The 25,400-nt window shown below is 40.2% G+C and overlaps 1 protein-coding gene across 4 annotated transcripts in view; it reads right to left on the bottom strand.

The window, feature by feature from the left end:
• COMMD10 (COMM domain containing 10) overlaps positions 1 to 25,400 on the bottom strand; it is a 158,872-nt gene that overhangs the window by 1,656 nt on the left and 131,816 nt on the right. For 2 of the 4 annotated variants that reach the window (XM_074952998.1, XM_074953000.1), the window contains exons 7-8: positions 2,016 to 2,143; positions 59 to 118 (exon numbers count right to left, since the gene is read on the bottom strand). In XM_074952998.1, the coding sequence (XP_074809099.1) occupies positions 72 to 118; positions 2,016 to 2,143 (175 nt within the window). In that variant the 3' untranslated portion in view covers positions 59 to 71. The remainder of the gene's footprint in view (positions 1 to 58; positions 119 to 2,015; positions 2,144 to 25,400) is intronic. The other 2 variants (XM_074953001.1, XM_074953002.1) reach the window with 1 other exon arrangement.

Genomic DNA, 25,400 nt, shown 5'->3' with positions numbered 1-25,400 from the left:
CAGTGTGAAATAGAAGTTATTAAACTATATTAGGAAATGGTAACTGTAAAAGCTAGACCTTGTTATAGAACTCAAACAGCTCCTGATGACTGAATTCCACAAACACTTTCTCCAGGTTCTATGAAGAAAAAAGAAAAAGGAGGGAATTAGTGTGTTCAGTGAATTTCTCTTTTATTTTCTTACTCTTCATTTATAACAGAATGTTAATTTGTCATTGACTTTTGGGTTCAAGTTTAGGTGGAATGTACAATACCTGCACCAGCAACTCTAATTGTTTCTAGAGAACACAATGTCCCTAATAAATACACATTCCATTTTAGCAAAGAACTTAGGCCTACAATTACCTCTGTTCTTCTGGAGGTGGTTCCACAAACCACAATAAAATATATGCTAGGAAGAGAATGATTTCATTATCTATTTTTTTTAAATCGCAGATAAAATAGAAGATTATATTTCACTTTTCTCAGCAGTCCATTTGAGACCTAGTAAATGCCGTTATGCAGAGACACTGGAGGCAGTGTATTTGATTGAACTTACATATCCATTAATGCAATACACCAGCACAGAGCTAATACCTCCATCATTAATCTAACAGTTATGATCTTAACATGCTGAGATTGCTATCATCATTTATGCACAGTCTCAGCCAAAGTTAACAACACAACAGCTTCAGAGTAGTGCTTAAAACCCAAAATAACCCAATTGATAGAAACTACTGTGGATAAAACAGATGGCAGATAATAACCCTCTGCACGCATATGCTTATGTGGGTTGGGAAGGGGGTTAAATAAAAAATTCTATCCTGCTTTACTTGCTTACACAAAACAGGTAATTTAATGCTTGTCACTGATTTCAATTATGTCACTGATCTGGCAAATGTGTTCCCACTTCATATAATGTTATTTTGGTGTTTCAAAGAAAAATGGCGGGAGGCTGTATGAAGAAATAACAAATTTGACTGCATAGTATTATTAACTATTTGCATTACCGCTGCATCCTGGGTACTAATCAGGATTAGACTCCCAATGTGCTAAGGGATGTACAACCATGAAGTAAGAGTAAGAAGTTGCTGCCCTGAAGCGTTTACATCTAGATTTAAACATGGGGGGAGGGTGTGTGCGCGCGCTTGCACTTCTTAAAAAAACCAGAGATATTAATGCATCTCAATACATCACTAAGTTTCTCCTGCTACCACTGTTTACATTGAAGAGAGCCATAATAAAGAGGGAAATATAAAAAGGAGGAAAAATGAGTTCATTTGTCTTCCCACAGGCTCTATAGCTTCTTATGTTTCTGTTATTTTTCCACATCTATTTTTCTTAGTTTACCATGTCACTTTATTATTTTCTTGTCACTGAATCTATAATCATTACTCCATATATTATATGTCAGTGTTTGACTTTCCAGGACTTGTACATTTCTTCATGATAACAACGGCATTTTCAAAAAAGCCTCCTAAGGCTCTGTATACACATTGTGTCTACGGTCTTGTCAATACACAAAATTTGCACCAATTCAACAAAATTAAGTTTAGAAACTGATCTAGTTCAAATGGTGCCAACTCCTTGTGTGTACTCTCTTTAATTTGTTTACAAGTGCCTTATAACAGTGTATCTTAAGTTAGTAAGGAAATTTTGCATTTACCAAGGACTATGGGCCAGATTTTGTTCTGAGTTACAATGGTGTCAGTCTGGAATTAACTCAATTTACACTGGCCCAATTATGTCACAGAAGTAGCTGGAGAACTGAGTACTCAAGGTAAATAATGCCTAATAAGAAAAGGAGTACTTGTGGCACCTTAGAGACTAACAAATTTATTTGAGCATAAGCTTTCGTGAGCTACAGCTCACTTCATCTCACGAAAGCTTATGCTCAAATAAATTTGTTAATCTCTAAGGTGCCACAAGTACTCCTTTTCTTTTTGCGAATACAGACTAACATGGCTGCTACTCTGAAACCTGACATAATGCCTAATAGTTTCTCCTAAAATGAGATATTAAAAGCCATAGAATTACTGGGGCCAGCCTGTTGCTCCAATGCCGTCTCCTCTTCTCCAGAGAGAGGGCTTCTTTCCAACGATTTCAGGAAGGTTACAAAGACCCAGAAATGGACCAGTAATTTGTATGAGAGACAAGTCTTCTGCCTGTGAGAGGGAACAAGGCAATTCTGGGAACGGGATGGTGAATCAAAAAATCAAAGGAACAGTGGTTCTTTTTGCCATGATTCCAGCTGATCCTCTCTCCAGAGAACATAATACATTGACAGGAAAGTAAAAGTGTTTGTAAGAAATTCTATCAGCTAAGAAACCAAAAGAAAGCAAACAAGTGGTTTCTGCAGAAGAGAAAAAGAAAAGAAACCCCACACAGTACGAAATGGATCCGTCATTCAAGACTTCAGGTTTGGCATTTGCAGTTTCAGTGCTTTAAAAAAAAAAAAAGAATGTAACAGAGAAACTCTGAAAAGTAAAGGAGCAAAGTAAAAGAAAGATATTATATTACTTACAGTTTATTAGTCATATTAAATACAGTTTGGGTCAGCTTGTGTAAGCATCAATGAAGATTTGGCAACTTCCGCTACTGCTCATAAATAACCAAGTTATGGGCAGCTTCACACACAAAAGTTACACTGAAAATATTTTCTTTATTACTCTTCTTTAAGTACACATGTGAATAAAATGTTACAACTGAGACACAAACCAGTGAAAAGAAAACAATTCTGAGCTGAGCTGCAAATCTGCTTAACTTCGTTTTGATTTACACTACAAAACCTCAACATGTTTTTGAGAGCTGGCTGGGACCTCCTCCTCATTATTATTTAATATTTACATTCTGATAGCACGCAGAAAGCTCAGTACGAATTAGGTTCCACTGTGCTAGGCAATGTACAAATATCTGTGAAGACCCCAAAGGCTTAACAATCTAAAAGCAAGCATGCAGTCTAAGAAATCTAACACACTTTAGTTATGTCTGGTGGGAATATTTTTTTTGCGGGGATGAAGGGAAAAAGGGTGTTAAACACAACACAATCAGAGCCCATATCAACCATTGTGTGTGTCTCTACCAACTACTCTGCCTAAGCATACTTGCATTAGAGCATTCTGGGAAAATGCAGGCAACTATGTCATATTGCCTTAGCAGAGGACAGTGTGACCAGCATACAAGGTGACACCAGCAAAACACTGGACAAGGCTCAATATGATGCCCCATTACAGAATACTGAGAAGAAGAAACAGCAACCAGTCTGGTTAGAACAACATGGTTAGAGGTCTGTCTGCACTGCAGAATAAGTGTCATAACCTGCTCATAGGAATATAATTCTATGCCAGCCTAGGCTTCTGTCAACAATGAAATATTAATGGTTGCCACAATTACTATTTATTATCCATATTCTGGTGAACAAAAACTATGTTAAGAGCCAACCACAATTAAACTATAATGGAGTGAGGGGATCAGGTTACTACCCAGCTGTCTAATGATCCAGCAGAATATAATTAAAATCTGTAGAATGGATGGGACCCAAAAATTAGGTTAAAATCTTGGCTCATCCCAGGCTTTTGCTCAGGTACAGGATTACAATTAGGTCCTGTCTACACTAAAATATCTATATATTTTGCAATTGAGTCATGGGACAAAAACATTGTAGCCACAACCTACTTACTCAGTTGCCATTGTAGAGTATATAGTCTTGTTTGGTCTGCAGTGGAGGAGGTTTAGGTTGGATATTAGGAAAAACTTTTTCACTAGGAGGGTGGTGAAACACTTGAATGCGTTACCTAGGGAGGTGGTGGAATCTCCTTCCTTAGATATTTTTAAGGTCAGGCTTGACAAAGCCCTGGCTGGGATGATTTAGTTGGGGATTGGTCCTACTTTGAGCAGCGGGTTGGACTAGATGACCTCCTGAGGTTCCTTCCAACCCTGATATTCTATGATTCTATGAATCTTCCTTACTTCTGCACTGCTGTTGGCAGTGGCGCTCCCTTCTGAGCTGGGCGCCTGGCCATCAGTCACCCTCTCCGGCCACCCAGTTCTGAAGGCAGCGCAGCCATCAGCAGCAGTGCAAAAGGAAGGGTGCCAATACCTGACTAAATATTATGAAATGAGTGAATTAACATAGTTAGCCACCTAATATTACTGAATATATATTTAACTGGTTAATTTTAACCCTAATGCTATTTTGCCTTTCTTCATACATCTCCATGAAATCTAGTTTCATCCTCACTTTCCTCCCATGCCAATAATGTACCAGTTTGAGAACTACTGGACAATTTAAATAAGTCTAATTGATTAGGATTGATTCCCCCACTTTAATTTCCCCATTATTCTCTACTCTCATTTTTATAGCAACTAAATTCTCCCCAGTTTCTGACATGGGTTTTTTTGCACTGGTTTTGTTACAGAATAAAATTCTATTATTGGGAACATAATTCATCTTTATCAGTTCACAACATATGCTGGCTGGTGCTCATCAGTTCTGAAAGTGACCAACTACCTATTACTGCACCGTGTCACTCAACTCATAAAATCATTCAAAAAAAAATTAACAGGTGAATGGGCAATGTTATATCCCTACCTGTACAGCAATCACCACATAATTCATACCAGGCTGCAAAAGAGCAGGGCCATGTAGAGCACATTACCTACTCTATCTCACTATTAAAATGGTCTTTCAAAGCCTCCCTGAGCTGTAGAGCTCCACTTTGAGCTCTGCTAACAGCCCTTGTATCTGGCTGTTCAAATTTAGCAGACATCTGCTTCATCTCTGACCTCCACTCCAGTAGAAATGTTTCCCCCTTTGCTTCACAGATATTATGTAGGACACAGCAGGCAGCTATAACCATTGGGATAGTTCTCATTGAGGTCCAATCTTGTGAGTAAACAATTCCAGCATCCCTTCAAATGACCAAAGGCACATTCAGCTGTCATTCTGCACCTGCTGAGCCAGTAGTTGAAGCATTCCTTGATCCTCTTAAGGCTGATGTATGGCTTCATGAGCCAGGGAGCAAGGAGTAGGCTGGATCGCCCAGGATCACTACTGGCATTTCAGCATTGCCAATGGTAATCTGCGGGTTGGGAAAGAAATTCTCTGCTTGCAACTTTCTTAACAGTTCTATGTTCTTAAAGATGTGAGCGTCACGCACATCCCCTGTCTAGCCCACACTGATGTCAGTGAAGTGTCCCCAGAGATCTACCGGTATTTGCATAACCTTAGAAAAGCAGCCCTTTCTGTTGATGTACTCTGAGGTAAGGTGGTCTGGTGCCAAAAGAGGGGTATGTGCATCATCTATCGCTCCCCTGCAGCTCAGGAACCTCATTACTGCAAATCCATCCACTACATCCTGCACATCGATGAGAGTCCACAGGTGATTAATGCCCTTGTGCACTTGCATGACAATGGTCCCCACAGTAATTTCCCAACCCAAACTGATTCCCAACTAGCCGTCAGCAATCTGGTGTTGCACATTTCCACAGTGAGATCACCACTTTTTTCTCCAGTGTCAGTACGGCTCTCATTTGGTGTGCCTCTGCTGGAGGACTGGGGTGAGCTTGGCACACAGACCCAGGAACGTGGCCTTGCACATCTGACAGTTCTGCAGCCACTGCTCATCATTCCAAACCTACATTACGATGCAATCCCACCAGTCAGTGCTTGTCTCTCAGGCCCAGAAGAGGCGCTCCACCAACTGTAGCTGCTCAGTGAACACCACCAATAATCTTGAATTGGTTCTCGCTATGTCTCATAGCAATCTGTCCTCCAAGGAATCATCATGTTCCCTGTGGCTCTTCTTGCAGCTCTGCAAATACTATAGGATTATGCACCCAATGATTGCAATGCTAATGACATGGAGCTGTGCAGGCTCCATGCTTCTGTTGGAGATAGTGGACAGCAAGGAGGGCCACGTGGATTTGTGGGTATGAAAATTATGGGATACAGATGACATTACAGGATGGAGACAGTTGCAAACTGGGAAGTTGACTCCATCCTCCCAGTCACCTCTGTGCAATTTGTTTCGGCTCTATCACGCACTGCCAAAACTTCCCAAAAGACAGTGCACTGGATGGTAACGAGTTGCACACTGGGATAACTGCTCATGGTGCACTGATACAAGCACTCCCGCTGAGTATGCACATCAACAACACAAGGAGCCAAGTATGCACAAACAACATATTAACTGCAGGAGCTGTATGCCAATGTTACTTCAGTCGACACAAGTTTCTTGTGTAGATATGGCTTTGGTCAATTAATGCTAAGTATTTCAAAGCAAACAGATGGAGAGACAGGTTGGCTTGTATTTATAAATCACTGATGACAATAATGCTGTATGTATGCAGTGTTGTTGTAGCTGTGTTGGTCCCAGGATATCAGAGAGACAAGGTGGGTGAGGTAATATCTTTATTGCTTCAGGTGGTCCAATAAAAATATATTACCTCACCCACATTGTCACTCTAATATACTGGGGCCAACACAGCTACAACAATGGGGGAATATATCAAATTTTGCCATCTGAAATGGAAGCTCCGCAACATGAAGAAAAAGGAAGCGAAACTTAAGAGCAACATCTTCTTCCTGAGCAACTGCAAGAAACAAATCATCCTCCTCATAGGTCTCACCATCTATAACCTTCTGATCACTGCATACAACTCCAAATATGATGAACAGCTCTGCAGAAGAACTTAAAAACTAACAAACGCACGCTAAGGAACCATTTACTGCCCCTCATATACTCCAGAAGGGAACACCTCAAACAAAATAATCATCACATGCACCCACACACTGGAAGAAAAAAAAATCAGGAAACTTACTTAGAAATCATGCAAGAAATGCAAACCAACAACAGAAACTAGTCCAATAAAAATACTACCTCACCCACCATGTCTCTGTAATAATGCTGTGTAGCTTTTAATTCATGTAAAACATTCAGTATATTCAGTGCAATTTGCTAAGAGCAACTAAGTAGAGCCAACACAAACCCAATATATTCTTCACAGTCCCAGATTTTAACGCTACCTTGAGCCAATTCAAAATTATGCATATTTAATATATGATTTTTTCCACAGCTACTTTTCAAGCTCCAGTTTACTCCTAATAAGTTCTATTAAAATCTTTAATACATTGAAAGGGTTAGGATAACCAAATCAAGAATTGAGGGCCAAATTCAGATACAATTTTAAATAAGTCAACATTGGTGCTCAGTAATCTTCACCTCCCTTTGGACCTCTCAGCATATGTGTTGCACCAACTCAGAGTTGGACCACTACTTTGGACTCACACCCTCTTATCAACATATAGCTTATGCCCTCACCCTTTACATATTGTCACTGAAATTGGCCCACTGAGTCTAGGTGAGTTTAAGTTCATGCACCTCATATTCTGGGAGTACATAGAAGAGAACTGCAGCATAGCAAGAAAAGCAGGAGGGCATACGGATGTGTAAGTTAAAGTAGACCAATCTCTAAGAGGGTAAGTGACACCCACTAAGACTCACTTATATTCAGACATCAGAAAGTGGGTGGAAGTAGGTTAAACGGAGTGAACTGAGCATAATGGAGTCCAAATTGAATGCAAAAATTTATAATTAACCCAACCTTACACCTCACCACAAAATCTGATAGTTACTCTTCAGCCTTTTCCCAATCTTGTATGTTCTTGTGATACCAAATAACCATTTTCTTAGAAAAATCCACGACTTTCATTGCCCAAGCCACTTGTATTAATACTGTACCCAGACTCTTAAGGTCCTAATATGTGATCATTTTAAAACAGAATCTGGAATGTGAAATGGAAAGAACATTTTTCAGTCTAAAATAACTCATTTCTCTCATATCTATTTTTATGTTTAGTTTGTACGTATATAAAATTCCTGTGTTTTAAGGTATGTTCCCATTTGGGCAATTTTATCGTTAATGAAGTAGAATTCTTTATAGTCTTTAAAAAGATGTCAGAGTCAGCTGAAACACAATGGTGTTTTTGTTCCACTCTGCAATGCACTAGTAGGGCTTTCTATCCACCTGTAAGAGTTGCTTTCTCTTTAACAAGTCTACTTTGAAATGATGACTTCTGTGTTTATGAAGAGTTCGATTTTTGATAGCTTTTATTTTGAAAATTAAAAATTGAATAGATGCTCAGCTATCATAGTGACAAACGGTATGAATATCTACAGACTGATGAAGTTAACAGGGCACTACGGGCAGGATAGGTCACTCTTCACATTGAGATAACTATTCTGATGTAAAATCCTAGTGCAGACAAGGCACTGTAGGCTTTATTTCAATGTAGCTAGCTGAGGTAAACCCCAGGTGAAGGACACAGTGTTGTCCTCAAATAGTTATACTGAGGTACAAATTATCTGTCCCTTGTCTTCACTAGGAATTTGCCTTGAGAGAACTATCTCAAAGTAAAAACACACCTTTTTGCAGTGGAGATATAGCCTAGATTAGAAGATGAAGAAATCAAGAGTTTTTAGGTTTGTGGAAAAAAACATCTATTGTAATCTATATGATTTTGTAAAAAAAGAGTTTAACAACAAACAAATAAGCTGTTCAATGAATTACTAACTGTATGAGTTAATACGTGAAATATTTTGAACTGAAACAGCTTTAGTAGCAGGTAAAGTGTCTTGCTGCATGCCTTTCCCTCCCCCTGCCAGCTGCTGGAAAGAAGTCCACTGAAGGCTTACTGTGATAGTCAAGTAGGGCTTCTTTCCATGCCAGCTCCCTACCCCGCCCTTCATGTTCTTCCCTTTTTTGAACAATACGTACTGTACAAATCGGTTATTGACTCCCTACCAGTTGCAATACAGCATTCACTCAATGTAATAGGAAGTGTGTGCGTGTGCAGAGATGTCACTATAATTTTAAGCCTCAACAGAGGACAGCTTAGCTGTGGCTGCCAAATGTAATATATAAGAGAGGTCTTCGAAAATCATTAGTATCACTTTCTCATATTACTTTTCACCATTTCATCGTACTCCACTGATTAAGCTAAGAAACAGACAGGGTGTATCAAGCCCTTTGAGGCCCCCTGCTGGAGGCCTTGCAGTCCTGCCACACCCCACTCCGGTTCCCCACACTTAAAAACACCTTACCCCGGGACATCAGTCTTCTTGGCCCCAGGCTGTCTTATCAGTCCTTTTCACCACCATTGGTGCCTCTGGCATCTGAGCGCACACATCCTTTGTGACCCAAACCTCCCCAGGTGTCTCAGTGCTCTGCACATGCCAGTAATCCCCCTTATCTCTGTTACTCCAGGAGCAAACTGAACTTGCATGCCCCCCTTGTCCACAATACCTGCATCCGCTTAGCGGGCCTCTCTGACCCCTTTCCCTTTGGCAAGCACGACAGCCAGGTTTATTTGGATGCTGTTGTGGCTGCTGGGCTCCCTGCCAAGCCCGAGAGTGATGATGCTGGAATTATTGTTGCTGTTGCAGCTGAAGTACCTCCAAGAGTACATCCTGCTGTTGTTGGGGAGCCACCTGGGCCTCTTGTTGCCCTTGTGCTAGTATCCACTGGGTTTCAGCCCAGCTGTGCTTATTAACTCCTTCATTGTCCCCTTGTTTTCAGGGGCTGGTCCGAAAAGATCCAACTTCTGGTACCAAGTTGTGGCAGGGGCCACTCGTCTCTCGTGAACACCTCCGGTCAGTCAGGTGTGAACCTACCTCTCTCTTGCTCCCGCCCCCCCTGTCGGCTATTAACCTCGTCAGGTGGATTTTCAGTGTCACAGCCCTCTGGCCAAGTCACATACAGTCAATATGCATGAACGCAAAAACCCCACCCAGGGTAAAAGGCCTGTTCCTGTGTCCTTGGTAATGTCGTTAACCCTGTCTCTGAGCTCAGTTCTTAAAAGTCCGCCAGGGCCTACCAGTGATGAGCTGCCAAAAGCTGAAGAACCGGTTCCTTCAGTTGCTTCGGGTCTTCGGCAGCACTGAAGGACTGCGCCACTGGGTGAATAAAAATTAAAAAGGGATTCTCAGGGGAGCCTCCGCAGCCGAGAGCTCAGGCGGGCCGGACAGGACAGTCCCGTGGGCTGGAGTTTGCCCACCCCTTTAACAACCAGTTCTAAACCGGCTTCAAAATTTAACAACTAGTTCGTGTGAACCAGTACGAATCGGCTCCAGCTCACCACTGGCCCTATCACAGTGCCCTTGTCAGTATCTGTATCTGCAGCCCTGTCTCTGGGCTCAGTTCTCAGCCCCTTCTGGGCTCTCTCTAAGTCCGTTCCTGCCCTGTGATAGAGCAGTGCCCACAGGGCTTCTTCCTTGGAAATTCTTTGTCCTCAGTGGTTCTCACTGACCCAGCCCTCCAGGCAGGTCACCTCTCACATTCAGTCCCCTTCCAGGGGTAACAAAAAAGTTCAACAAATGGTTGGCCCTCTAGTGTCTTCAGCCAAGTCCTTGAGCCCTTTAAATTCTATCCCCTTTCTTGAGCTTTTAAACAATACTTGTCCCCTTCTTGGGACTTGGCCACTCTGCCAGCGGGGGAACCAGGGCCTGGCCCACTACTCCGGGTCCCAACCCAGAGACCCTACAAATAACAGCCCCGTGTGCTTCCTTTAACTCCATTGCTGCTATTCCCTGGGCTACTTCCCACATCAGCCCTGAGATAAGGGTGAAGAGGAAGGGGCTAAGTTCTCTGTCTGTTCCCTGCCTGAGCAGGGTCTCTCCCAGGCCTCCTCACCTGGAGAGTCTCACAGCCTTCCTGTCCTTCTTCATCCTTCTGGTCCCAGCCAGCAACTGATCTGCTCAGGCCCTGTGGCTCCTTTTAACTAAGCCTTTAGGCTCTGATTGTCTGCTTCACTGCAGCCTTTCAAGGCAGGCCCAGAGGCAGGCCTTCACTGCTCCTTTTCCTGGGGTAGGATGTGGCAGGACCACGAGGCCTCCAGGAGCCTGGTACACCATCTCGCAGGAACCAATAACATTTCTCCTGCATTATCAGTTAATTTATTCTGCAAATTATATCTTATTCCTATTGCTGCAGTAAATTCTCTTAAGGCTCATCAACCTGGTTACAGATTTAAAACAGCCGTATTCCTCTTCCTGGCAAAATGTACTGTATCACATACAGCTAAAGGGTCCCTGGGGAGGGATGCACACCTTTATCACTCCAAATTGCTCACACTCCATGTAGACGAAGACAATAAGAATGTAAACGTCTCTTCTTCCTTCTTCAATCAGGATCTCTCTACTTCAGCCACTAAAGCGTTTTATTCATAGATAAAAATTAACTTTTGATGTTCTTTCAGACTATGGCAGTACATATTTTGCACAATAAGTAAGTTATTTGCAATGCACAGGGAAAAGGCCGTTACAAATGTAAGTGTATGTTTAATTTCTTTCCATCATGTGCTGTCATGCCAGTCTTCAGAAATCAAGGAAATCAATATGTATACCCAAATGAGTGTTAATTTCACAATTCAGTTACAATTTACACTTCGGATTACTACAGCTAATTGGAATTCCTCTTCCTGTAAAACATGGGGAAGCTACACACTTTACTTATCTTTCTGAAGCAGAGATTCACTAAAGCTGGCACAGGGATGTTAAATTACATCTGTGCACTGGAAAGGAAAAGCTGTTATCATACTGGCTAGAAGAAGGCAGTTTTAAAACCTGTCTACAGTAGTTTCCTAGGAACCGTGCTGCTTAAAGATGCCGAGGGGATTCTCTGAAACATGGCTTTCATGGTCATAGCCTCTCCCCAACTAACACTGTATATTTTTTAGGCTTTGATAGCCCCCTACAGTTTCTTGAGTTTTGGCAACTTTCTGTCATCTTACTCCAGTCAGTTTTCTGTTCCTGGTGCCTTTGAGTCTAGGACTGGCAGAAGCCAGCATAAATGCCAGGGTGAATTTAGCCTAATATCTGGAATCTGAAAATTCATAGCACATTAAGCTATTAATTATTAAAGGGCAAATATTACAGCTTGCAGAAGTGTCATGAAAGACAAAGATGTGGAGGTTCATTTCCCAAGAACCATAAAACAGGACGGCAGAGGTATGATGTAGATCCAGTGGCCAAAACTCCCTATCAAAGGGAGTGTAAGGGGCTCCCCTGGTTCTTCAGCTACCTAGTAGGGAAAATTCTGCTCCTACAGAATCTCACAAAGAACCTCTCTGAAAAGCAGGCTTAGAGCCGACCTGGTTAACAATGTATTACAAATACTTCCGTTGCTGGTGTGTACAAATCAGATATGAGCCTGACCCCATCCCTGAACTTTGAGGAAGCTCAGATCCTGATCCAAACCTTGTGGCTGCCAATCTATCTGGCTGCACTAAAAGTCAAACTTTTATGAAGGAAATTTGGATCTGATCAGAACATGGTGGGTTGGGTCTCTTTCTAGCACATCTGCTTTGGCAGTAGTTTTATATGGGACAGCCATCTAAATAAATGGAACATCAGGACATGTCTGAAAACTACAGCAGACTTAGATGAATGGAGAAAGTTTAGATCTTTTGTGGCATTAATATTAAGAGTCCCTCACGTTCAACAAGATATTAATATTGTGTATTACATCACAGCACAGAGGCCAGCTTTCTTTGCAACCAGAAGAGCTTGAAAGATATTTTTAGTAATAGCTTAGATTTTGCAGACTACAATAATATCCGTGGGGAAATTGTCTATTCTTGCAGCTTTGACAAGCTGTAAAGTGGCGTAATTGTATAATTTTATTGGGTATCCTGTACAGTGTATGGTAACATATACAAGCTGCAAGTTATTTACCTTTTTGTATTTTTATTGTTTCTTTATGAAAACAAACAATAAAAATATTAACCATAAAAATGGCAGCAGTGACATGACATGGTGATCATTTAAAAACTAGTTATTTTGTTTAGCAAAACTATACTTGAGCATAAGGTATCCTTCTGGCTACTTTGAAATACCTGGATTTGAAATAGGAAGTTTTAAAGACAATTGGAACAACTAGAGCTGAGCACTGGAGAACTACGCAGAATCAGGAAGAAGACTCTTCACCCCTCAGTATGCCAAGTGACAAAGGAGGCTATTCTGCAGATGTTACACCAGCCTGGTAACTAGAGAAATATTTGCAGATTTAGGTCTCATTTCTACAAGCTCTGTTGTGTGCAGGCAGAGCCCTGAAGTCAATGGAGCTTTGTACTGGGCACAGGAATCCACCTGCACAGGATGTTTGCAGGATTGGGGCCCGAGGGTCCATATTTAATGGAGGGAAAGGATCAGAGGATTCATGTTGTGCTGTTCTTGCCACCTTCTGTGCATTTCTATACATCCTCTGGAATGTGCTTCTGCACTGCCTCATGTAGGCGGCGCACATTCTCTCTATGTGGCTTCCCTATGTATTTCCCCCTCCCTTTGTGTAGCGAAATTATGCTTGGCCTTGTGCCAGAAGACTCTCTGCACACAGAGAAGTGAGTAGGATTTTCCCCATGGCAGAATGAATTTGGAAAGCTTGGAAAAGAAGGGATGGGACCAAAAAACCCACTTCAGTTTCATGGATGTTTCTGCCTACTCATTGAGTGACACGGTCAAAAGCCCATTCAGCAGAAACCAACTGGAAATATTTAGAGAAATAAACGTTTGGTATCTTTATTTGTAACAAAGCAGCATATTACTGTATTATATTCTTGTAAATACCAGATATCCTGCAAAGCCTAATATAAGGACCTAACATCTCATGTCCATGGACATTTTATAATTGATTAATATGATATAGGTTCAGTCCCATAATACTTGAACTAGACAGAGTGAGGAAATATGGAAAATATTCCAAGTGTTGTATTGTTGTTTCACACAAAGAAAAAATAATCACACAGTTCATGGGGAATCTTACTATTAACACAGAGGATAAATAAAGATATGTAGCTAATATCTACCTGGGAGAGAAAAAAAATTGTTTTTGGCTAATGCAGGCAATTTGGGAAATTAACTTTTAAAAATGACATTACATGGTCAATCTTGTCCCTGTCCTTATAGGAAGATTAACATTTTCAAATGAAAAAAAGTTTAAGAAACATATTTATATGTCAGGCTTGTATTTTTAATGGAAAAATAAGGGTTTATGAGGTCATTTTGCAAAAATCTATTTCATCTTTATGGGAGAGGAGGAAATGTGGTACCAGCTTTATGGAATTACGAGGCTGCTCAGCTTCACTTTATTATATCTTGGATATAGGGAGATACTAAATTGCTTCTCTGCCTGAAGTGGCTCAACCAATATTGAATCCATGTAATTTGTTTAACGTTTTGTCTACACTGATTATTAAAAATGTTAAAAGTGTAATGAACAAGTCAGTCGCTAATATTAGTTCTGTAACCTGGCAAGAAGTTAGAAACTTAAAAAAAAAACAATATAACAAATGTCCCCATTATGGATTCAATAATAATTCTAGGTTTCTAGAGATTTTTAAAGGTCCTTTTTTATTTATGGGAGAAGAGAAGTAAAGGTATTAATTATTTTTCCATTCAAAAGGAAAATATAAAATTATACCAAGTATATTTAAATGTTTACTTTTAAAACATTATTTAAGTGCTATAATTGGAAAGGAATTAATAGAATTTAGACATTTGGAAGGGAAACATTAATACTAAGAAAGGGTATGAAATACATTATAGGTTGTTTTTATTTACAGGTCATGTAGGACTAAAAGAGTGACAGATGAGTTGAACATAGAATTAGATTTGGATTATTCTACAGATGACAAGAATACAATATTTTGGCAGGTTAGAACTGTGTCAGTTAATACCAAAAATGGTTTTATACAACTTCCAACAATGAATCTATTTAACTCCAAAATTATTACATTTTTTCCCATTTCAAGTAAACAATATATAATGTAAAGTGATGGGATAGAAGAAGGAACAGAAGGGGAAGTTATCAGAATGTTGGTAATATTACGAATTTCTATCCTGAAATGACTAACTGTACACATAACATGCTGCATGTGCAGTGCCTATTTTTATGTATATTATGGCTGTTTTTTACTTTTTGTCCTTGTTAAACAAACATTAGAAGAAAATTTGTTACTGGTTAATAGACAATAAGGTAATGAATGAAAGACAGTATGACTGGCTTCAGAATGGTTAGCAGGACTGAAGTCAAGCATTCCTTTAGGAAGATACAGTTATCATGAATCAAATTTTCTGAAAGGACATTTGTGTCTACTTCTGCAGGATTCTATTTTGTCACCCCTTTTGTTCAATTAGCACATACATCTTCTAGGTAAGATAGTGAGACGTTCTGGCCTGAAGCATCACCAATCCACAAAATGACACTTAGATCTACATTTCCTTTTTAATGAGATGAGATTCTGCGGTTCTGTGTTTTCCAGTGCCTGACAGAAGTAGGGAAATAAATGACATCAAACTGATTAAATTCAATTCAGACAAGATAGATTAGGAACCAGAGATTGAAAGCATTGCCTGAACATCTGTAATTCTACCTCCTCATTTATCATGCCACTTTCTTCTACTGCAAAGACATTGTCAAGGCAAGTCATCCTGGTATTGTGCCACTCAGAGATCAGCCCTATATCATCAAATTGTCCCCATCCCTGACCCTCATCTTCCCCCCACCCCCAGCAACAACATAGCAAATGTAGATAATCTGGAGCAGTATCATGATCAGAATTCTGATACATTATTATCAATTATAATGTATCATTAGTCAATGTGAGACTCTCCAGTTTACTGGACCATTTCTGTTCTTTAATAGATCAAAACTTTATGACTCCATAGCAGATTGCTCAACTGACTTAATTGGGAATGGGAATGGGAATGTTCATTCCCTCTGAAGCACCTGGCATTGGCCACTGTCGGAAGACAGAATACTGGGCTAAATGGACCTTTGGTCTGATCCAGCATGGCCGTTCTTATGACCACTGTTCCCTCTAAGCTGTGCACGTATATACAGATCCTAAACCCTGCGCACAGTGTGAAACATCATGCACACAAAAATTTGCATAGAAGCACAACAATTTGCACAGAAGAAATTTTTTGCGCACACGGCCTGTCAAAAATTAGAGGGAACATTGCAATAAAAAGATTGTTATTGAACAGCTAACACTGCAAATTCACACTAGGATCTAAAACCTATGCTTAGTAGAGTGGGGAGGAAAACCATTTTTCCTATCCTGCAAAATTTTTCAGTATTTCAAAATTTTTCTCGTTCTGTATTAGGATGAAACGGAGACCCTTTGAAATTTTCCATGAAAAACAAGAGAGACATCCACCCCCCAAAATAGCCCAGTGAGAACGGCAGAGCAGGGACTGGGTCTCCCAGATAAGTGCCCTGACGAATGGGCTACAGAGTCAGTCTCTCTTCTTCCCTCCTGGTTTTGACCAGAAATTCCATCCTGGACTTGAGAAACCTGTCCTGAGGAAAACTGGTATTTTCCCCTGAAAAAAGCGTAGCTTTTTGACAATTCAATGTATTTCAACAAAAAAAGTTTAATTGGAAAGTTTCCAACCAGCTCTAATGCTGAGCTCTCACTGGCTCACATATCACCAACAGTTTTGTGATATTGGAACTTAATTTTTTGCACATGCACAAGTCAGAAATATTCCAGCTCATTCTCCTATAGCCATACGAGCTCTGAGTTTTAGAAGAGTGAAAATTTACAAGAAGATGGGACTGAGTACCCACAAGCAAAAGATCTGTTGGATAAGAAGATGCCATTTCTAGTCACTTATGACTATAACGACATTTCGGAGCACCAGTCATCATGACCGCATGGCACACACTTGAAAGTGAAGTTTTGCTGCTGGATTTAGTTTCATCTTAGTGTACTGACCTGCTTTAAAGTGTTTATAGATTAACTGAAAGAACTGTTTACAGACTGGTATATGATAATGTTACCAGGCAAACAACTGACTGAAGAGCTGGAGACAAAAACTGAAACTGATCTGCAAATCACTTTGCTGAAAGCCATTACATACCAAGAGGCTCCTTGGAACATTTCACCTCCCCGAAACAATACCATAGAGGACTGCAGAAAGGGTATTTTGACATTAACAATATTTACTAGAAAACATAGGTAAAATGTGGAAATACAGCATCATAGCATCTCCTTAACACTTTCCTTTATACTGCTGCACATTTTACTGAAAATATCTAGAGAGAGAAAAAGTGCTAACGGTCCATGATGTAAAGTTACAGTATTTAACAATATGTTATTGTTAATCTGCCAAAGTCAATGAAACTTTTAAAGGAGAGAATAATCCTGTATTTGTCTGTGTGCCTCAGGTTCATGGTTGCCCAACGCATTTACCTCTCCAGTGCTACAGAGCGGACAATGTTAAGCATTTTTTAAAATGAAAAATGACCACAGAGTAAATCCTACCACCTTCACTATAACCAGTAAGGGCCTAAGATGGCAGCACAATTGGGGTGGTTCCACTGCATGGAGGGTAAGAGGAGTCGACGTTCAGTTAGCCTGCACCCACATTGTGCCATGGAGTGAACAGGGATATTATGGAAGATGATAGGGCTGATAAGATGATTGATCCACAACTATCAGTATCCACTAGGCATTCATCCTGGACCTGACAGAGGAACACAAAAGGAGAAGAGGCTGAGTAGTGCCTGAAGAACATTTCTGCTATTGCTCCACAACCTAGGAGCTGGGAAAGATGTGCATTACTTCCCTGCTGACCCCTGTCAAATTCACACTGCACAGCTCAGTTATTTGGTCTGTGACCTGTGATAGAATTTTGGCCCTGTGTAAATTATGTCTTTGGTAATGCAGGTAATATGAATTGGGAGCCTCAGTCCAGTTCCAGTAAAGAGGTATAAACAATATGAAAGGCACAATCAAAGTTAGCATATTTTGGTAGTCTACGTGTAAAGATCAAGATATGAATCAGCACAGAGAATGAACTACGCTCTCACTCCTAGAGATAAGCATTCCAGAGTCCTGGACAGAGATATGAGTACTGCTGTTCCATTCACTGTGCCTGTTCTGTTAATATTGTGCAAAGTCCTTTAGAGCTATCGATCCATAAACTACCATAAGATAAAATCCTCCATAGCCACATGCTCCCACCACCACATGGGAGTGGGGGATACTAAGCACAGTAGAACTGCAGTGGTTCTACTTTACAGGAAAGGGAGGTTGCAGGCACACCTTAGAGTACTCTCGGAGCAGCTCTCCCCACAGTAACACGAGGGTGGGAATGTGGGCAAGACAGAAAGTAGGGTGTAGCCAGTAAACATAGTGGAGAGGGAGACAGTCTGTGGCTATGAAATAGAAGGGGAAAAGATTTTCTCCCACAACCCCGGAGAGAATCCCTGTGTAAAGCCAGGTTACTCAGGCTCTGTGCATGGCGCAAAGCCTTGGGCCCAAGTGCTACATTAATCAAGTATACATGAGGAAAAAAGTTGAGATTTTAAAAAAAGAATGCTTCTGGAATGGTAAAAGCCATTCTGCTCTCTGAGTCAGATAATTCCATTGAATGCCTTCCACTAAAAGACTTGTAGGAATGCATAGTTTTCTCAAAATGTCAGATTTTCTTCCAAATACAGCTACATTTCAGCCAACTTCAATGAATTTGTACTTATTTGTACATTCTGAGTGATTTCATTTGTTTGTTTTTCTAGAGATCAGCCTATTTATCCAATTTCAGAAACGAATGTCCTCGGAAAACCTAATATCCATAGTAAAAACCCTTGTAAAATGTTGTGGTGAAATACCTGGGGCACATTTGCAGCATCCATTATTTAAGCTACTGTATCCTGGCCTTTTAAACTCTTGTTTAAATTGAAGTTGTTTTTTAGACATTCTTATAGGAAACAGGTATTTCAAATAAGTAAACTGCTCTTTAAATGGCTAGTAAGTGGTTTGTTTTTTACAACAAAAAAATCTTCCTGGGTAGATACCATTCATGCCAGAGTTTAGCTCAGAGCAAGTTTATTATGGCCAAGTTTTTAGTCCCTGGAGGGGGGAAAAAAAGGGTTTATAATGCAAGTATTGACAGAATCTTAGTTGCAGTAGAATAAAAGGTCCATGGTGATAAATGAAATGGTAGTTTATAAAAAAAAGATGCAGTTGAGCTGACACACTGAAGAATTCACCAAATACTTATTACCTCTGAGAATGGGCTGGCTTTATAGTATATTACAGTGTAATACTTTCTTAACCACTTTCCAGCCACAGTTGATATATTCCATTTTTTCCCCCCTTGAAACACAAAATGTATTCCAATGTTTTCTTGTTGCTTTTTAATTTCCTTTTTAGCCACAATAATAAAGGTAAAATTTTAAAAACTTCTGTTGCTGAAAAAGCTGAAGAGAATTTAAAAGTATTAACTTGTCCTGGATGAGCAGATAATGTCTTCACTGAGTTTTATATTATTTTAGTTTATAAAGAGTAGGGTCGGTTTGTGAAAAGGCAGGGAGGGGCACTAACCACTAGGCTATTAGGATAATTTTTTTTAACCAAAGATGGATATAAGAGAGCCCATGCATGTGAGCTTGTTTAAGTTTTTATATATTATATCAGAGCTAGTTTTATACTCCCATAGAAAGAAAGTGTGAATCTCACTGAAGACAAATTTTCTTACACTTTCACACATACCTCCCCTCGGAAAACCAAGTAACATTTACAGAATGTAAATGGTATTACAAAAAATTGAAGCCTGAAATCTCATTTGAAAAGGTATTCATTTTTCAAAAATCCAATTAACAAGAAGGTTTTAAACAAATCCATCTGTCCATTCCAACAGACAATTAATTTCTTTGCCCAGATTAGCAATTCCTCTTCATGGACACAGAAGGACTGACACTTAATTCACTCTGTACCATCCTGCTATGGGCAAGACGTAGAGGAGTTCTTTTGTATACCCTATTAAAATGTATGAGAATTTTTTTTATTTTGGAAAATTTAATTTTTTTTAATTCATAACCCTTAAGTGTCATGGCACTTTATAAACCAACATGCATTCCAAACAAAATAGGTCAGTACCAGACAGCATACATTAATAGTAATCAGGCTATTAGCATGGAATCAGAATGCAGGTCTGAACATGCTTGCAAAGCTAGTTGACTGACAATCTGAATTTTCTTTACATGCCAAACTCCTACCTTCAGACTTTTCCACACTAACTGTGGATATATCTTTACATAGTGTGTCATGATAAAGCAAATAAATGACATTACACACACACACACTCTTTTTTGTCATTGACCAGGAGGGAGAATTTCTGGCAGTCAAACAAACAAAGATGAGAAGGGCAGGGAGTTCATAAAATGTTGAAATGCCAGCTGGAATTACTTGCATCTTAGAAGATTTTTAAAGACATTTTAAAACAAACATATTATGCAAAAAATGTATGCTTGCTTTGTACAACTCTGGAACCCTATGGGAGAACAACCTGTCAATGGCAAGTCTGTTACAATAACAACAAAATCAAAGGGTTCCAAACACTTACTTATTTCTAATTAGACACACATGGAAAACACAGAGCTGCCAGAAAGGGTTGTAAAGAGGTTATGCTGGACCCTGCTGCTGACACAGAAAGCCTCCAGAGTTGAAGAGCCTCTCCACTCACCTCCTTTTTGAGGTGAAGAGCAGCTGGAGCTGCCAGAAAGGATTGTCTTTGACATTTCAGTAATCAGTAACTTCAGCACCATCTGACTCAGTTTGCTTTTGTTTTCATAAACATAGGATTGCCACCTGTCCAGATTTCCCCAGGATCATCTCTTTTCTGAGGTAGGTTTCAGAGGGTAGCCACGTTAGTCTGTATCAGCAAAAACAATGAGGAGTACTTGTGGCACCTTAGAGACTAACAAATTTATCTGGGCATAAGCTTTCGTGGGCTAAAACCCACTTCATCAGATGCAAACCACTTCATGCATCTGATGAAGTGGGTTTTAGCCCACGAAAGCTTATGCCCAAATAAATGTGTTAGTCTCTAAGGTGCCAAAAGTACTCCTCATTGTTTTTGCTGAGGTAGCCATCACAGAAATATGTAAGGGTGCTCAGTACACACAGCCAGTTGTCCAGTTTTGTGGGCACAGGATCATCCCGGATGTCCCAGGTTTTTGTACTTCTGAGGTGGCAACCATATATAAACATGCCCTCTGACACTGGACCAGAATTTACTGTGAACAGAAAAAGCACATCAGGCCAGTGATGGTGGTGCTGACTGTCTGGGACACCTAGGTGAGGAGTTATACTTTGAGGAAAACACTAAAACAAAATATAATTAATAAGAAATATACCTTGCATATTTTGTATATTTGATGCTTATTATTTGCTTTGTCTTTTTAGATTGCAACCTTCTCAGGATGAGTTCCTATCTTTCTATGTACTTGTACGGAACCTAGCACAATGGTACGCAAAAACTGACTGGGTAGGACCACAGTACAAACAAATACATCACAAGTGATAAGAGCTTTCAGCAGTATGAAATTTGGTTTCTATTCCCATCTGATGGGCTACCCCAGAGCCAGGAATCCCAGGCTGCTGAGATGCTTGGAACTCTCTAGGCTTCCAGGTTCCCGGCTGCCAGTCAACCCACCAGGTAGCCTGCCACGGAGCTGAGAGCCAGGAAGCCCAGGCTCCCTTGTTAGCCCATCAGGTGGGCTGCTGAAGAGCAGAGTGAGCAAGCAGGGAAAAAACCAGGTAAGCTTCCATCGGAATCCTATATGGTTTCTATCAGAATTTTGTTAAAATTCACATGGTCCTGCGGAATGTTTTGATTTTGACAAATAGGTAAATTCTGACAAAATGAAAAGGAGTACTTGTGGCACCTTAGAGACTAACAAATTTATCTGAGCATAAGCTTTCGTGAGCTACAGCTCACTTCATCGGATGCATTCAGTGGAAAATACAGTGGGGAGATTTATATACATAGAGAACATGAAACAATGGGTGTTATCATACACACTGTAAGGAGAGTGTTCACTTCAGATGAGCTAATACCAGCAGGAGAGAGGGAACAGAACACCACTAGCCATCAACTTCAGCCCCCAACTAAAACCTCTCCAACGCATCATCAAGGATCTACAACCTATCCTGAAGGACGACCCGTCACTCTCAGAGATCATGGGAGACGGACCAGTCCTTGCTTACAGACAGCCCCCCCAACCTGAAGCAAATACTCACCAGCAACCACATACCACACAACAGAACCACTAACCCAGGAACCTATCCTTGCAACAAAGCCCGTTGCCAACTGTGTCCACATATCTATTCAGGGGACACCATCATAGGGCCTAATCACATCAGCCACATTATCAGAGGCTCGCTCACCTGCACATCTACCAATGTTATATATGCCATCATGTGCCAGCAATGCCCCTCTGCCATGTACATTGGTCAAACTGGACAGTCTCTATGTAAAAGAATAAATGGACACAAATCAGACGTCAAGAATTATAACATTCATAAACCAATCAGAGAACACTTCAATCTCTCTGGTCACTCGATTACAGACCTAAAAGTCGCAATATTACAACAAAAACACTTCAAAAACCGACTCCAGTGAGAGACTGCTGAATTGGAATTAATTTGCAAACTGGATACAATTAACTTAGGCTTGAATAGAGACTGGGTGTGGATGGGTCATTACACAAAGTAAAACTATTTCCCCATGTTTATTTCCCCCCCCCCCACCCCATTGTTCCTCAGACGTTCTTGTCAACTACTGGAAATGCCCACCTTGATTATCACTACAAAAGGTTTTCTTCCCCTTCCCCCCCCCGTCCCGCGCTCTTCTGCTGGTATTAACGCATCTTAAGTGATCACTCTCCTTACAGTGTGTATAAAAACACCCATTGTTTCGTGTTCTCTGTGTATATAAATCTCCCCACTGTATTTTCCACTGAATGCATCCGATGAAGTGAGCTGTAGCTCACGAAAGCTTATGCTCAAATAAATTGGTTAGTCTCTAAGGTGCCACAAGTACTCCTTTTCTTTTTGCGAATAGAGACTAACACGGCTGCTACTCTGAAATCTGACAAAATGGTTTGCCACAATTTTTCTGACCAGCTCAGATAATAATGCAAAAACCGAGGACCAGCAAAGCAGGAAAAGAACATATAAAAACAAAACCAATTATGGTCAAGTGAAATGAAAACATGTCTTCCTCAATTGTGTGACTCATATGGGTACAGTCAGTGCACTTGTCACAGAGGTCCTTGGTGCCTGAACTTCAAATTGCCTTCAGTTCTATCATGCCAGTAAGAATTTCCCTTTGAAGCATAGGAGAGGTAGATTTCCGTGCTGGAAAACTACCTGCCTTCTTTCTCTCAGAATCTGACAGTGCTCATGTTTATGGTATATTCAGTGTTCCTGACTGGTTATAGGTTGGATAGCTGCTGCAGCTCCTGACTGCTTCCTATCTACAAAAAGATGCGGGGATACTGAATCCATATAATCCTTCCCCTTATGTTCACTCAACCCTCAGTTCAGATCTATTTGGAGCCAGGATGGAGACCTGCCTCCATGGCACACACAAGGGACAACAACAGCAGCAGCTTTGGTGATAGATTCCATTCCCCCATCCTTCACTAAGCTCAGTGCCCAAGATCATCTAATTAGGAAGGTTGGGGTGAGGAAGGGAATGAAAACCAAAAATGAAGTCCTCAGTGACATTTGGTAATGTTCATGAACTTGGCCTAAGAGATTAAGGAAAATCGGGGGCGTTTTGCATGAGCATGCCTTCTTTTACAGACTAGTATCCTTCTAATCTGGGTCCAGCAATCACTTACACCCCTGTGGTTACTGTCCTTTGTTCCAGTTTCTTTCAGGTATCCTTTGGGGGTGGAGAGACACTCTCTTGAGCCAGCTGAAAACAAAATTGAGGGGTCTCCCAGGGGCTTAAATGGACTTTCTCTTGTGGATGGAGACTCCCTCCTCTCTCCTATTCAGAATCCAGCTCCAAGTTGGATTTTTGGAGTCACATGGGCAAGTCACAAGGCCATGCATGACTGAGTTGTTTACCAGCCAGGCCACATTCCCGGGAAAGCTCAGATGTGGATGGGCATCTCCAAGTTCATTGTTAGCTTAAGTGTTTCTTGACTGGGCACTTACTGAGAATAGTCTTTTCTCAGGAAGCTGACCAACTGCTTCACTGAGGCTACTTAAAATTAAACAAGTACATAGCCAATATTCATAACTTCGAATACAAAAATGATACATGCATACAAATAGGATGAATAGATCCAGTAGATCATAACCTTTGCAGAGATATGTTACATGGCATATCTAGCATAAAACATATTCCAGTTGTGTCATATTTACTTTCATAAGTATATTTCCATAAAGCATTATGGGGTGCAACGTTACACCCACTGCAAACTGAAACACTTAGTCCTATACAGATGCACTTAATGTCTTATCTGTAGCATTTTTGTTCAAGTTTGTTGTCTCCACTTATCTGTTTATATTTAAGTATTCCAACTGTTTTGTATTTAGAGTGGGCTGGTATCATTGTTTCAGTTCCCGGGCATTTCCTCTACTGAAACAGGGTGGTCGGTTTTCAGAAGGCATCAACAAAGACCCCATTTTAAAAAATTAAAACCACAACACATCAAACACACTTAATTGTGTGTCTGTTACTGAACTAGTAAAATAATATGGTTGGGAATATTTTCTTTGTTATTGAAGTCTTTAGTTTATTTAGTCAAGGTTAAATACTCTCTCCCCATTGTTGGATTTAGAGATATAGGAATAGGCAGAGAAAAACACAGTCATTGTAGAACAAAGAACTGGGACAGGAAAAAAAAGATGAATAGACAAAGTTTTCTTGAAGATACATTTATTTATCCAGACCTGCCATGTTCAAGATATTTAATATGAAGAGGACAAAAAGATTAAGTAGGAGGAGTATATTATACCAAGGAGCTTGTTTCTTCAAAGTTCATGTTTCTTCCTTTTGAGGACAGACTTAATTTCAGCTGGAGAAAATTTAACATAGAAATCTAAACAGATTTGTAAAATGTCTTTGTAACTTTCTTCCATTTCTCTGTGATTCTGAAATTGCTGATCTCCTGGGTATTTGTGTAATACCTTAGTTTTGATAAAAGCTACTTACTGGCATACTGGGTTACTTTAAAACCTGGTGTGATTTTAATACAGTCATGTTACTAATCCCAATAAGTTTTTTTTCTGCCTGAAACTGCCGAACAGTTCCAGTGTCAGGTTCAGAGGAAGATGTTAGAACACTATTAAAAGGGTTATACTGAACTTTATTTGCTCTGACTTAGAACAGATATATTTTACAATGTAATAGTAAGGAATTTTCTCTATCCTAATTCCCAGTTACCACTCAAACCATCTTGCCTGCTAGCGCAGCTTCTCTCCACCTTCTCTTCTGCATCTCTTTACTGCTGAAATCAATTTCCCCTCTATATGTAAGAGTAATAATTTGAGAGAGAATTTTACTTCCTTTCATAAAGTAGCGAACACTTGGTTGAGCAACAGGTGAATCC

The sequence above is a fragment of the Natator depressus genome, chromosome 5, assembly GCF_965152275.1.
Source record: "Natator depressus isolate rNatDep1 chromosome 5, rNatDep2.hap1, whole genome shotgun sequence".
Classification (NCBI taxonomy): domain Eukaryota; kingdom Metazoa; phylum Chordata; order Testudines; family Cheloniidae; genus Natator; species Natator depressus.
Note: the sequence above shows the minus strand (reverse complement) of the source record. Positions and strands in the feature narration are given on the sequence as shown.